The 14,091-nt window shown below is 41.7% G+C and overlaps 1 protein-coding gene across 1 annotated transcript; it reads right to left on the bottom strand.

Moving 5' to 3' along the window:
- Positions 1–38: 38 nt before the first annotated feature.
- On the bottom strand, positions 39–14,064 carry cgrrf1 (cell growth regulator with ring finger domain 1). Its single transcript, XM_042094338.1, has 6 exons — positions 13,855–14,064; positions 13,406–13,542; positions 13,038–13,215; positions 12,506–12,653; positions 1,139–1,246; positions 39–888 (listed from the first exon to the last, which is right to left on the bottom strand). The coding sequence occupies exons 1-6, from the start codon at positions 13,956–13,958 to the stop codon at positions 502–504; spliced, it is 1,062 nt and encodes a 353-aa protein (XP_041950272.1). The 5' UTR covers positions 13,959–14,064; the 3' UTR covers positions 39–501.
- Positions 14,065–14,091: the final 27 nt, after the last annotated feature.

Raw genomic sequence — 14,091 nt, 5'->3', positions numbered from 1 at the left:
AAGGGGGTGTTAATTCCCATCATACATCTGACAAGATGTTGGTGTTTAAGCATTTTCTTGTTTCATTACACTTCATTGTACTTCACAGCTTATAGACAAATAAATAGACCATAGACATATATTAACAGAATTAAAAAAACAATCAAAAGGAGCTGCTGAATTACCTACATTCACACAAATAAAAGGAAGTTCTCTAATACTGCTAAAACCTCCGAATATCATCCATGGAATGCAAGGAAAACGCATAACAAAGCGTTTGGATAAAACAAAACAAAAACACCACATACAAGTCTTGCCATTACCAAACAAAAAGATCTAGAAAACTAGATCAAATAGCCTTGACTACAACTTATTCTCAAATCTAGATGAAATACAATCAGTCTTGCTGTCCAGTAACTAAAGATGCATCCAACTAGTCTGGAAAATTGCTAAAATTCTTCAGTATCCCACAGGGACTATGGTGAAGTGGCATCACCTCTAGGTTAAACCTGAAATCACTCCTCATTCTTCATGATCTCCATTTCCTCCGACATCTTTGTTCTCTTCCTCTTCCTCTTCCTCCGTCTCAGCAGAAGCAGGTGGCCTCTGACACAAGGCAAAGGACTCCATGACAAAAGCGCGGCACATGGGACAGTGCTGTAGTCGGGACACACAGCCGTCGCACACACACGCGTGGCGGCAGGGCAGCAGCACACGGTTCAGGGGTGCGTTCTGGCACACCACGCAATCCTTCCCCTGAGCCTCTGACCACTCTCCCTCCGACGCCTGGTCATCCTCCTCTTCCACTGCTTCCTCGCCAGGGCCCTGGGGCTCCTCAGACGCATCTCCACTGGCAGGGGGGTCCGCTGCTCTGGTTGACCCCTCATTATCAGATGACATGAAGAGAGGCTATGGAGAAGTAAAGGCTAGCGCTTTAGTCTCTACAGCAGATCTAGCTACCTCCTTTTTAAACATGGCCCTGGCACATTTTCCATAATTACTGCAACTAGCTCCTCTCTGAGGACAGCCATTGACCTAAAGGATTTGCTAAGCATTATTTAATGTCAGGCAGAGGACTGCCTGAACCAAAGGGCTTTTATAAAAACGAGTCCCAAGTTTAAATACAATTTTAGAAGGTAAATAATATGCCTAGTGATACCTTGAGCTCATACATGTTCCCTTGTGCCGTGAGGAGATGCTGGAACAGGACGCGTGCTGAAAGCCTGTACTTGTCGTCAGGAACATGAATCACAGCGACATTTGCAACCTGGGGAAGGGAGGGAGGGGGGTGAATGAACAAGGACACACTGACGTCATGTAGCAGGTATGAAAAGGTAATTGAAAGCAAATTAGCAGAAAATGATTGCTCTCCAAATATGTTGGTGAGCATGAAGACACACACACACACACACAGAATATTAGTCCATGAGACAGGGCCTGAAATTTGGGCCATCGGTATCATCTGGGGGGACTAAGTCTTATAGTGATTTTTGGCAAGGTATACACCCCTAGTACTAGAAAAATCACGATAGCAGTGCAGGGGTGGTAGTGAAATCACTTTTTTCAGCTCATGAAGTTACTAACCCCCTAAGATAAATTCCGTTTTTTAAATCTGGTGTATATCTTGTTTCATCTCATGGTAGGGATATTGTCAATATTCTATAATATGGTGCTTGGTGTCATTGGAAAGGGGACCTTTTAGGCTTTCATTTAAGCCCAGTGCTGAATCTGTCTGACAAACACAGACGTCACATGACTTCTTTAAATCAGAAATAACACACATTTTCTCACAATTTCCGCCTAAACTGTATGCTTTCTTTTATCCCTGTGGCTTGAAAGAACACCAGGGACACAAAACTCAACAACTTTAGTACTCAAGGCACTCTGATGATTCAGAAAATGTACAATATATACAATATAGCCATACTATTTATTTGTGAGAGCCTTAAATTAGACTTGTGTAGCCAGCACAAGTCTTCAAAATAGAATGGAGCCAATAGAATGGACAAATAGAATACAAGGATACAAGAAAGTTTATTGTCACATGCATATAGTTACTGGAAGTAAGAAATGCAGTGAAATTATGTCTGGTGTCAGCCTATTTGTGCATTAATGGGGGGGGGGGTAAAAAGTGGGTCAGTAGAAGAGGGGTTTAGTAGATTAAGTGGCAAGGGCTGCATAAAAATGGTGGGGGAGGATTGGGATTGGGTGGGGGGCACCAACAAGGAGCATACCCTATTAGTCCAGGGCCAAATGGCCTAGTTTTTGAGATACCTCCACCCAATCATGTTTTTTTATATCTTTGATATGTCTAGTTTATGAAATGGATTGTTGTATAAAAATATTTTACTGCACAACTAGTTTTTTGGATGGTATTTGAATCCTCCCCAAAACCGGATCTTGTGAAAATTTCGAATTCTGCAAGAAGGACATTATTTGCTTTGTCACATATCTTTGGAAGTAATGATCAGAAACTCACCAAATTTGGACTGTATGTTCCCAGGTAGTTGGCCCATAAAATGAAGTGATAAATTAACTATTTTTTTATGAGTATGTAGCAAAAACATACCATTCAACATACATGGAATGTAGGCGGACATTGAAAAGGTAATACGAAATATGACATAACCATGTTTATTTTAAATTGCTTTCAAAACATTGCTTCTTCATTTCTAATGTAACATCGAAGAACAATGACAGAATACACAAGACAATGCAGAACAGGATAAGAAAAGTGCAAATTCAAAATGGGAAGGAGATACTATAGATTTCATGCAGGTAGTGCTGTCTTGAAGATACTTTACTATTAGATTTAATTTATCACCTTTGATCTTGCCTTGCATGGTAGACCCCAGCCTCTATTTATCTTGTACTCAGGGCCTGCTCTTGTGCTGCCATGATCAGTGCCTCTTTGCTGTCTGTCAGTCCAGCTGTATGGAGCCACTGGTAGGATTTCTCAATGTCAGTTACCTCCTCTATCTGTTGGTGGTACATTCCATACAGGGTTTAGTCTTTGCATGATGGTTCCTCCTCACACTCCTCTTTTTCAGGTGTTTGCTGCCTGAAGTATTCACTAAGTATCCAATCACATGGGGCCATCTTCTGGATGTATTGGTGGATCTTAGTTGTTTCATCCTGGACACTCACTAGTCCTCGGCCCCCATTAGTCCTCTTAGTGTACAGCCTCAGGACGCTGGACTTGGGGTGAAACCCTCCATGCATTGTGAAGAGCTTTCTTGTTGTGATGTCAATAGCATCTATCTCTTCCTTTGGCCAGGTTATTATGCCTGCAGGGTACCTGATGACAGGTAAGGTATTTCTGTTGATGGCCTGCATCTTGTTCTTCCCATTCAGCAGGCTATTCAGGACCTATCTCACCCTATGTACATACTTGGCAGAAGCACCTTTCCTTGCTAAGTCCACTTGGTTCCCATTGGCCTGTGGCATTCCAAGGTATTTGTAGCTGTCCCCCACATTTGCTAGGTTGCCCTCTGGTAGTGTTATCCCCTCTGTTCTGGCCACCTCTCTTTGTTACCATCCTGCCTCACTTGTCTAGCCTGAATGTCATTCTGATATCACTACTGTAGATCCTGTGGTTCCATTCTGCAGTTTGTAGCCGTAGCCACTCTTGTCAATGATCTGGCTCAGGAGGTTTAGGCCTATGCAGAACAGTAGTGGTGACAGAGCATCCCCTTGGTATATATCGCGCTTGATGGTGACCTTGGCAATGGACTCAGAGTTGGCCTTGGGTTGTCTTCCACAGCACCATGGAGTTCTTGATGAAGGCTCTTGTCATTTTGATGTTGTAGAGTTCCAAGCATTCCAGGATCCATGTGTGCGGTATTGAGTCATAGGCTTTTTTGTAGTCAATTCAGGCAGTTCACAGGTTGGTCTGTCTGTTTTCCTCTGTCGCACGCACGCTATTTGTTTATCCAACAACTGCTTTGCAAATAATGATGTCCATAGACAAGGTAGAATATGTTGCATGATTTTATGAAATTACGATGTATTGCAACATCATGCAAGTCAAATTTATAGTTTCTTTATGTCTCATTCCATCGAACTACTGATCCGCTACCCGATCTGGCAAACTTACATAGTGTGGTTATAGCCGATAGAGGGCCGCGAAGCGAATGCAGAAGTGCCGTTCACCCTGTTATGAGTTGATGAACCACGGAAACAACTTTGGAAACATTATTTTAAGGTACAAAATTCTTTGGTGTTGCTTTAATATTTGATCATGTGTGTTTTTGGAGGTTTGCTATGGAAATTTTTGATGTCATGACGTTTACTTTAGATGTCTGCCAGGTAGGGGCGGTGTGCCCGTTTTGGGTGTTGGGCGGAAGTAATTAGTTAATTGGCCATTTGAACGCCGGCTTTTCTCTATGCAGGAGTTCAAAGTTTTGTGACGCACGGTAAGGGGCTGGTGTGAGTCCTGCGGTCAGGTCTGCTATATATAGTGGTATGTAGCCTAGCCATAAGAGACCTTGCTAACCTGCTGCGGTCAGGTCTGCTATATATAGTGGTATGTAGCCTAGCCATAAGAGACCTTGCTAACCTGCTGCGGTCAGGTCTGCTATATATAGTGGTATGTAGCCTAGCCATAAGAGACCTTGCTAACCTGCTGTCTCTGCCTGTTTTCTCCTTCACCACTCGGGTAGTCCACCACACATCCACTATGATGACGGAGAGGAGCCTCCACATTGTACAGAGGCATGTTATTGGCCTGTAGTTGGATGGGGTTGCCCACTTCTGGGGGTCATTCAGGATCATCAGGACTGTTGACTCAAGATGCTACCCAACTCCTGGTTCAGGCAATAGTCATCTCACGACTCGACTACTGCAATGCCCTCCTGACAGGTCTCCCAGCCTGCGCAGTGAAACCACTTCAGATGATCCAGAACGCGGCGGCGCGCCTGGTCTACAACCAACCCAAAAGGGCACATGTTACCCCGCTGCTCATCCAGCTACACTGGCTACCTATGGCGGCCCGCATCAAATTCAAGTCTCTAACGCTTGCCTACAAAGTAGTCTCCGGTTCTGCTCCCACCTACTTGAATGCCCTCATACAGACTTACACTACCTCCAGACCGCTGCGCTCCTCTGACGAACGACGACTAGCTCTACCACCGGTACGCTCAAGCCAATCCAAACTTTTCTCATCTGTTGTTCCTCGTTGGTGGAACACACTGCCAGTTCCTACAAGGGCAGGGACATCCTTTTCCACTTTCAAAAAACTCCTGAAGACCCAGCTCTTTAGAGAACATCTACTCTCATAGCAACACTTACAACAAGTCTTACTGATCCTAGCACTCACCAGCCTTTTTAAACTGACAAGTAACTGTTAAAAACAGCACTCACCGACGCACTTACTCTTACTGTACTCTAATGTTTTTTTTTTTTTAAACTGTCCTAAAATTGTGAGAATTGTTCTAAAACTTACTGTTTACCATGTTGTTAGTCGCTTTGGTTAAAAAGCGTCAGCCAAATGTAATGTAATGTAATGTAATGTAATGTAATGTAATGTTTACCCTTCAGTCAGCCATCCAGGGTGGGTTCTATCACTCAGTATTTGGTTCATATGTGTGGCCAGACGCTCATGTAGGGAGGTTACTCTCTAGTAGCTATGGACCATGTCTAGTCCAGGTGCTGTCCAGTTCTTCATGCATGAGACCCTTTCTTGGATGTCTGCCGCTTTGATGGTCACTGGGTCTTCAGGGAGGTGGCTGTGTTTAGCCCTTAGTTCTGCTAGCCATTGTGTATTCTGTGACAGAAGCCTTAAAAGAAGCCAGAGCAACAGATCAGTGCTCAGTCCTCATCCTGCTTGACTTATCAGCAGCCTATGGTACGGTTAGCCACTGTATTCCTTCTTTCCATACTCTCAAACATGGGCAGCTATGGCTCAACACTTTACTGGTTTGAATCCTACCTCACAGGACACTCGTTAAATGTGCCAGCAGCCAGACCAACGGATACCTTGTCTTAGCTGAATTACTGAAGCTAAGCAGGTGTGGGCCTGGTTAGTACTTGGATGGGAGACCTCCTTGGAAAACTAGGTTGCTGCTGGAAGTGGTGTTGGTGGGTGGTCAGTAGGTGGCACTCTTCCCTCTGGCCAAAAAGATCAATCCTAACGCCCCAGTGCAGTGACGGGGACACTGTACAGTTAGAGATGCGGTCCTTCGAATGAGACGTTAAACCGAGGTCCAGACTCACTGTGGTCATTAAAGATCCCATGGCACTTATCGCAAAGAGTAGGGGATTCCCCTGTGTCCTGACTAAATTTTCAATCTGGCCCCCTAATCATCCCCCACTGTAATTGGCTCATACACTCCCTCACTCTCCACCTCAAGCTGGTGTGTGGTGAGCGTTCTGGCGCATAATGGCTGCCGTGCATCACCCAGGTGGGTGCTGCACTATCTTCAATAACCTCCTGAAGACCCAACTCTTTCGAGGGTACCTCCTCTGCTAGAGGCATGCTTAATCTAGCACTTACCACTAGACTATGTCTCTTCTCCTTAACTTTGCTTGAACGGTCATCCCATTCTATGCGAGTAGTGCTTATTGCTGCACTAACTAGTCGCACTGTACCTTTATTGTTCCCTTTTTTGTCACTTTGGATAAAAATGTCACACTACATGACCTTGCATATGATACAATTTGGTATTGCAGGAGCCAAAATTGATATATATTTTTAAATTATTTATATATTTAAGGGCTATGTTCATGAGTGTGTGAAAAATGACATTGATTTATGGTATAATATTTAACTGTACAGTTGTTAGTTTCTGATTTCAATCTCTTTTCACCTAACAAAACCCATATTTGTCAGATATTTTTGTTATAAATGGCCACCAAATCTGAGGCCTCCATGATTCTAAATCTGATCAGACCCCCTTTGTGATTTGTGTGTGTGTGTTAAAAAATAATGGTTAATTTATCACTTCATTGTATAGGCCAACTACCTGGGAACATACAGTCCAAATGTATTGGTGAGTTTCTGATCATTACTTCCAAAGATATGTGACAAAGCAAATAATGTCCTTCTTGCAGAATTCAAAATTTTCACAAGATCCGGTTTTGGGGAGGATTCAAATACCATCCAAAAACTAGTTGTGCAGTAAAATATTTTTATACAACAATCCATTTCATAAACTAGACATATCAAAGATATAAAAAAAACATGATTGGGTGGAGGTATCTCAAAAACTAGGCCATTTGGCCCTGGACTAATAGGGCATATTTGCCTATTCTATTGGCTCCATTCTATTTTGAAGACTTGTGCTGGCTACACAAGTCTAATTTAAGGCTCTCACAAATAAATAGTATGGCTATATTGTATATATTGTACATTTTCTGAATCATCAGAGTGCCTTGAGTACTAAAGTTGTTGAGTGTTGTGTCCCTGGTGTTCTTTCAAGCCACAGGGATAAAAGAAAGCATACAGTTTAGGCGGAAATTGTGAGAAAATGTGTGTTATTTCTGGTTTAAAGAAGACATGTGACGTCTGTGTTTGTCAGACAGATTCAGCACTGGGCTTAAATGAAAGCCTAAAAGGTCCCCTTTCCAATGACACCAAGCACCATATTATAGAATATTGAAAATATCCCTACCATGAGCATAAACAAGATATACACCAGATTTAAAAAACGGAATTTATCTTAGGGGGTTAACTTCATAAGCTGAAAAAAGTGATTTCGCTACCACCCCTGCACTGCTATCGTGATTTTTCTAGTACTAGGGGTGTATACCTTGCTAAAAAACAATGATAGCATTTGTCCCCCCGATGATACCGATCAACCCCCCTGGCTCATGGACTATATGTATATCTACTTCTTTCAGGTTAAACTCTAGGGAAAAGCACGGTATTGTTACTCTTTCAAGACACAGACATGAAAATGAGTAGGGGTGGGCGATATATATTGTGATTGTTGTTTTAAAGATGTGACATTATTGAGTATTTAAATTACTTATGGGGAAAAAAACACTCGAAATCACGCACTGAAGACTCATACATTCCCAGGAGGTGTATGCAGGGATTAAAGTGAAAAAAAAAAAAATCGTTTGACTGAACTTTTTTCAGGCCATAAGTCATAAGTTGTTCATATCTATCTATAGAGATAGCACCCCTTTTGCTGTCGCGACCTATTGATTTGTAATGTACAAAAAGATGCAAATAGCAAAGTAAAGGGAGTATTCACCTTATTCATACAGCGGCCATTGCTTAAACCAAAACGAGGCTACAGGGTACACTTACTATATACAGTATTTAATGCCACATACAGTACAGGTGAATGCATAGAACATAACAATCCTATGGTTTGTGTACCCTGTAGCCTGGTTTTAGCCGCCAATGGCCGCCATGTGAATAAGGCGAATTGAGAGTGTTTTTGATTGAGATTGAGTTTTCCTGATGAACAAAACAATATTTCAGTACCATCCTTGACCATTGCTGACTAGCTAGCTATTGCTGTTCTTTTCTACTGCAGCAATATTGTAGAAGGGCTTTAACTTACACTCAGGCCACTTATTTAATTACTTCAGGCCAAAAGTGTTTAAAGGAGAATTCCGGTGTGATATTGACCTAAAGTGTATTGAAACATGATACCGAGTGTGAACGTATGTCTCATAGCCCATCTCGGCTTGTCCCCTGCACTCCAAAATCTGGCTAACTAGCGCCAGATTTTGGAGTGCAGGGGACAAGCCGAGATGGGCTATGAGACATACGTTCACACTCGGTATCATGTTTCAATACACTTTAGGTCAATATCACACCGGAATTCTCCTTTAAAAGGGGAGATTTTTTTCTTTTCTTGTTAATATGCAATTCAACACCAAGTAAAATCTATAAAATCAAGTTTGCAAGACTTCCCATTTCACACTATACTGAATTTGCACTCATTCACTCCTCAGCACTCATAACCCCCCCCCCCCCCCCCCTTAGGTGACTGATCCCGTGGTTGGCATATATTTTGAGGTGGTTAACATGGTCGAAAACGCATGAAATTTAGCACACACATCAAGTGGTACAGTGAATAGACAGGGATAAAAGCTTGGCACCGGGCGTTGCCCAGGAACTCCATAGCGCCCCCTTACGTCACAGTGACTTGTGGTTGGCATATAGTTTTAGATAAACACACCAAATTTGGTGGGTGTCTGTAACTCCCAAAAACAAATAACTTTTGTATTAACATGCCATTAGCCACGCCCACAGGAAGTGAGGTAATTGAGATTTTGTGCGTTGTGGACATGATCAATTTTAACGTACTCCTCCTAGACGGTTGATCCGATTCATGTCAAAGTTGGTATACATGATGCCGAGATGTTCCTGATTATAAATTGTGAAGTTTTTTTTTTATATGTTGTAATTTGACGAAATGGCGAAATTATTAATTTTAATACCCTTCCACATAAACAATAAATGTGTCATAATTCACCATGCATGGCTTGAAATGTTTTAAATTTCACAGGTCATTAAAGACCATGTTAATGATAATATTCACATGCCCATAATGCATGTTTGGCATAGCGCCACCAACTGGCAACAGAAAGAATGACAATTATACTGATGTCACATGATCAATTTGAACATACTCCTAGACGGTTTGTCAGATTCATTTGAAATTTGGCAAACATTATGCCAAGATGTCGCTGATGTTAAATTGTGAATGGATTTTTGAATGTTGTAATATATTTGATATGATTTTAATATCTCACCACATAAACAGGAAATGTGTCATAAATCACAGTGCATTGAATGAATGGTCTGAAACTTCTCAGGTTAATAGATATCATGATTATGATGATATCCAGACACCCAATGGGCCTGCCTGGCATAGCGCCACCACCTGGCCAAGCAGGAAATGTGCCAGAAATGGACAATGCCTTAAGTGATTGATCTGAAACTTTATAAAATATTGGATATCATTATTGTGATGATATTCACATGCGTAATTCACAGGCCTAATATAGCGCCACCATCTGGCCAAAAAGTGTATCAGAAATGTTCTTTGCTTAAAATGAATAATCTGAAATTTCTCAGGTTAATATATATTATGATTATGATGACACAATATGGGCCTGCCTTGCATTGCGCCCACACCTGGCCAAGCAATAAATGTTCCAGAAAATAACATGCAAAAACAAATAGCACACACATCAAATATGTACATTTTACAAATGCACCACTTCGGTGCTTTGATGGATTCTGAAATGTCACGGGTTGCGGCCCGCAGGTGCTCGGGCCCGCCATTGCCGCTTGCGGCTATATTTATTTTTGATTTCTCCTCCATCTATCTACCCATGTCCTTGATTGCCTAGCCTTTCGCAAAACCTACCGCAAATTGTGAAAAACATTGTTGTATATGTCATAGACGGGATAATAAATTGCATAGGCTATGGTTTATATTGCGTCGCTTTACACATAGCCTAATATTAGTTGCATTGATTAAAAACTGTAACAATAATAGGTTACATTGGGTGGCATAGCAGGCTATCTGTTCAAGTCATAGCGACACCCAAAATGAATGACCTCCCCTGATAACAAGAGTTGACAAGAGTTCGCGACAGTAAGAAATTGTCCACATTGATGCACGAAAAGAACACAGCCTACGCTTCTTCTCCGAATTCGCACATAGAGCTCACAATCATATCCAAAAAAGTTAACCTCGTCAGCTGTCTTGATTGTGTCACTATAATCCAACTTTTAGACCGTTATTCCTTTTTAAGCAAACGCTCAGGCCAATGAGTGTAGCTACAACATAAACAAAGCGAAACTCATGGCTGACGTTATCTTCTTGAGCGGTGACTGATTGAGACACTATTAGGTCTTTAAACATTTACCATCACACACAATTCATCCGACCTAATATTTGTAGTTGCCATAAAAAAAGGAAAAGAAAAGGTGATAGCCCCCCCCCCTTATTTTTTTCTCATCAAATCTGCACCGATCTCAAATATGGCATTTCTAAAATCAAATTGAAATCTGTCGTACGACGGAGAACTTATTGTGTAGGGCAGGCTATGCGGGAGAAGCCCCTGGCTGCAGCAGAGAGCAAGTGTCACGTGATCACTAGTGGGTCACAACGTTGTCACACGCTAATGTTTATTTTGTGCTGCGAGAGTAGCCTACTTGGGATTTTATCATGGATTTTATGCGCTACTTCTGTTCAAGTAGCATTGATGAGACAGTCACGTTTTTTCCTACACAGTATTATATGGAGAGAAAACATTAGCCTTTGAGTATTTTAATAGTCAGTTGTAAACAAAGAACTCTTTTGTAAATGGACTGAAATTCGCTCTAAATATCTATATTAGCCATAAGCTAACGCATTAGTTTCTATTCTGTAACTTGGAATGCTAGCCTATGATTGCTCTTAAACAAAACGTCGAAGGAAATAACTGAGATGTGTTGGTCTGCTTAGTTTTACAGTGAATCCTATGTAAAGGTTTGGAAGGAACTTCAGCTTCAGACTTTCTCTTGGGAAACTGTTAAGGCCTATTCATCTTCTCTAATGTAGCTGGTTAGACCATTGCCACACACAAGTGGGGGCAGAATTGGAAATGTGTCATAGAGTGACAATGCATTGGTTGATTTGGTTAAAAAGTAAAAAGTCACAGGTTAGGTTATTGGTTATTATTGTAATGATGCTATTCATAAATAATGAGCTGTAAAGTAACTCAGACTTTAACAAAAACAAATGTTTAAAGGATATCGACTAATTATCGTTATCGTCAAAATCACAAAAATATCGAGATATTATTTTTTGTCCATATCGCCCACCCCTAAGTACAATACTGAGCACAAACAACATATTAATTTGTTTATCTTGCAATTTGACTTTTAGGGGTGTAACGGTACACAAATCACAGTTCGTTGTATACCTCGGTTTTGAAGTCACGGTTCGGTTCATTTTCGGTACAGTAAGCCTATAGAAATTGATAATCTAAAATTCACTGACAATATTTTTCATGCGGAATTGGAATACCATCTTGAAAAGGTGTCAAATGTTTTTGATGTCAATTGACATATGATAATGGTCTGCTACTTAATATGTTTTTGTGGGAACTCGAATTTGAAACATACAAGGATACAAGGAAGTTTATTGTCACATGCATATAGTTACTGGAAGTAAGAAATGCAGTGAAATTATGTCTGGTGTCAGCCTATTTGTGCATTTATGGGGGGGTAAAAAGTGCAGTAGAAGAGGGGCTTAGTAGTTTAAGTGGCAAGGGCTGCATAAGAAAGGTGGGGGAGGATTGGGGGGGGGGCACCAACAAGGAGCACCCAAGAGCAACATGGTCTGCAAGCAAAAAAAAAAACTACTGTTGATTCCTGTTAAAGACTGCATTTGGCACATTCAGTACGCATCTGTATTGAACCTAACATCCTGTACCTAAACGGTTCGGTACAAATACGTGTACCTTTACACCCCTAGTGAATATAGTTCTCTGTACCCTCTGAATCCTTATAGATTTTTTCCCTTTCGAGCGAGAAGTGAGCTAGATTTCTTGTAGTAGGCCTACTTACAATGTTGTATGTCTCTCTTGCGTCAGGCTCTGCTAGAGTCAGCACAGCCACCAGAGGGTAGCGTTCCCGTGGCATTGGCCCCAGGTCTGTGATTCCCAGGTCTGCAGGGATCTGGCTAAACTGCTCCTCTTTGCTCTCTTTGTCCAAGCTGAACCTTTGAGTTAAGGAACCTAAGCTATATAAGGGCATCGGGACTTAGAGCCTGGACGATATTTCACATACACTCACATATCAGTAGCTTTACATTTGAAGAAGACCACTTACATTTATTTTCTTTCAATATTATAATGAAAGGAAAACAAGTCTGGACCTCATGTTCAATGACTGCTGTTGTTTTCACACACTGGGAGGAGTTAAAGCATCAAACAGCTTTACTGATTGTCCATAGCATGAGCATTTGTCCCCATAAGATCAAATTTCATAATTTCCTTGTGGATCAATAAACTTTCCTCCTACTATCTGTCCAAAGAGGTAAACAAAACGCTGAGACAAATAATATGTCGGTGCCTGATTCTACTGAAAGTGAGGATACATGAAGCTCTGACAGTGGTGGTACTGGAAGTGAAGGGCCTCTTGGAACAGCTGTGGGGTGCTGAGCCGGGGCCCGCGCTGGTGGCTCTGCATTGCCAGCTGCAGTGCCTGGATGCTGCAGCCCCAGTAGCAGGTAAGGACACATTCCTCCAAACAGCCAGGGCGCAGCGTAATACCCTCTAAAATCAAGCCCACCAAAGAAGACACAAGTTATTGGAATCTGATCACCTCTATTGTTTTTGATAATATGATCAGAAGAGAAGCCCAGTCAGCTGTAAACTTCCCTCTTCATGTAGGCCTACTAGTCCACTCAGTTAACAAATAAAGAACTTGGTTCTATATGAGGAATCTGTGCTAATTGATACTAACCAGTAATTGAGGCTGTTTTGGTCCCCAACTCCAGAGCAAAGGGATTTGTCACCTGGACCATGGTCTTTTCCGGTGCAGTTGAAAGCGATTCTGCCTCGTCAGAACTTCGCAAAATGACAGGCACGTCAAAACCGAACCTGTCAAAGGCATAAGAGAGATAAGTATAGGGCGTGAAGGTGTTTCATAGAGGACTAGGCTAGCCTACACATAAAATGACAGATAAGTGACATCACTTATTCCGTGACAGGCTACTTCTTCAAGACCAGGACTAACAATGGTAAGATAGAAAGCTGTACCTAACACCACGACCACCATTGAACTGTATTAGCCTATTTAACTGACAGCAGATAATCTCTGATTTTTCTAAACGTCATTCATAATCATTGCAGAGCAGCGGTGCGTAGCCATCTCTGACAGTTATTGTTGACAGTTCAGTTCAGTTCACCTACCAGCCCAACACCATGGCAGCGGTAATGATGAAACACAGTGTTATCACGCTGATGTAGAACAGCGGAGAGTATTCATATAGCATAACTAAAAACACCGCAGCCATTTTAAAGTTGAAACTTTGTTTTACATGTTAAATCAACTGTAGTTTACCACTACAACAATATAGCCTAGCTGCCAGCTACGATCACGTCCGCATCATTCTGTATACTTCCGCCTTTCACGTACGGTGGCCGAGA

This window comes from Alosa sapidissima, chromosome 6 (assembly GCF_018492685.1).
Source record: "Alosa sapidissima isolate fAloSap1 chromosome 6, fAloSap1.pri, whole genome shotgun sequence".
Lineage (NCBI taxonomy): Eukaryota > Metazoa > Chordata > Actinopteri > Clupeiformes > Clupeidae > Alosa > Alosa sapidissima.
The sequence above is the reverse complement of the archived record's forward strand: the minus strand, read 5'-3'. Positions and strand labels throughout refer to the sequence as shown.

What these genes read in the sequence shown, in the direction of transcription:
- cgrrf1 (XM_042094338.1), bottom strand. Translation starts at nt 13,958, where the DNA reads ATGGCTGCGGTGTTTTTAGTTATGCTATATGAATACTCTCCGCTGTTC. An exon ending in CAAGAGAGACATACAACATT is followed by an intron (nt 1,247 to 12,505) that starts GTAAGTAGGCCT and finishes TCCCTTCCCCAG; the next exon opens with GTTGCAAATGTCGCTGTGAT. An exon ending in GGAACATGTATGAGCTCAAG is followed by an intron (nt 889 to 1,138) that starts GTATCACTAGGC and finishes ACTTCTCCATAG; the next exon opens with CCTCTCTTCATGTCATCTGA.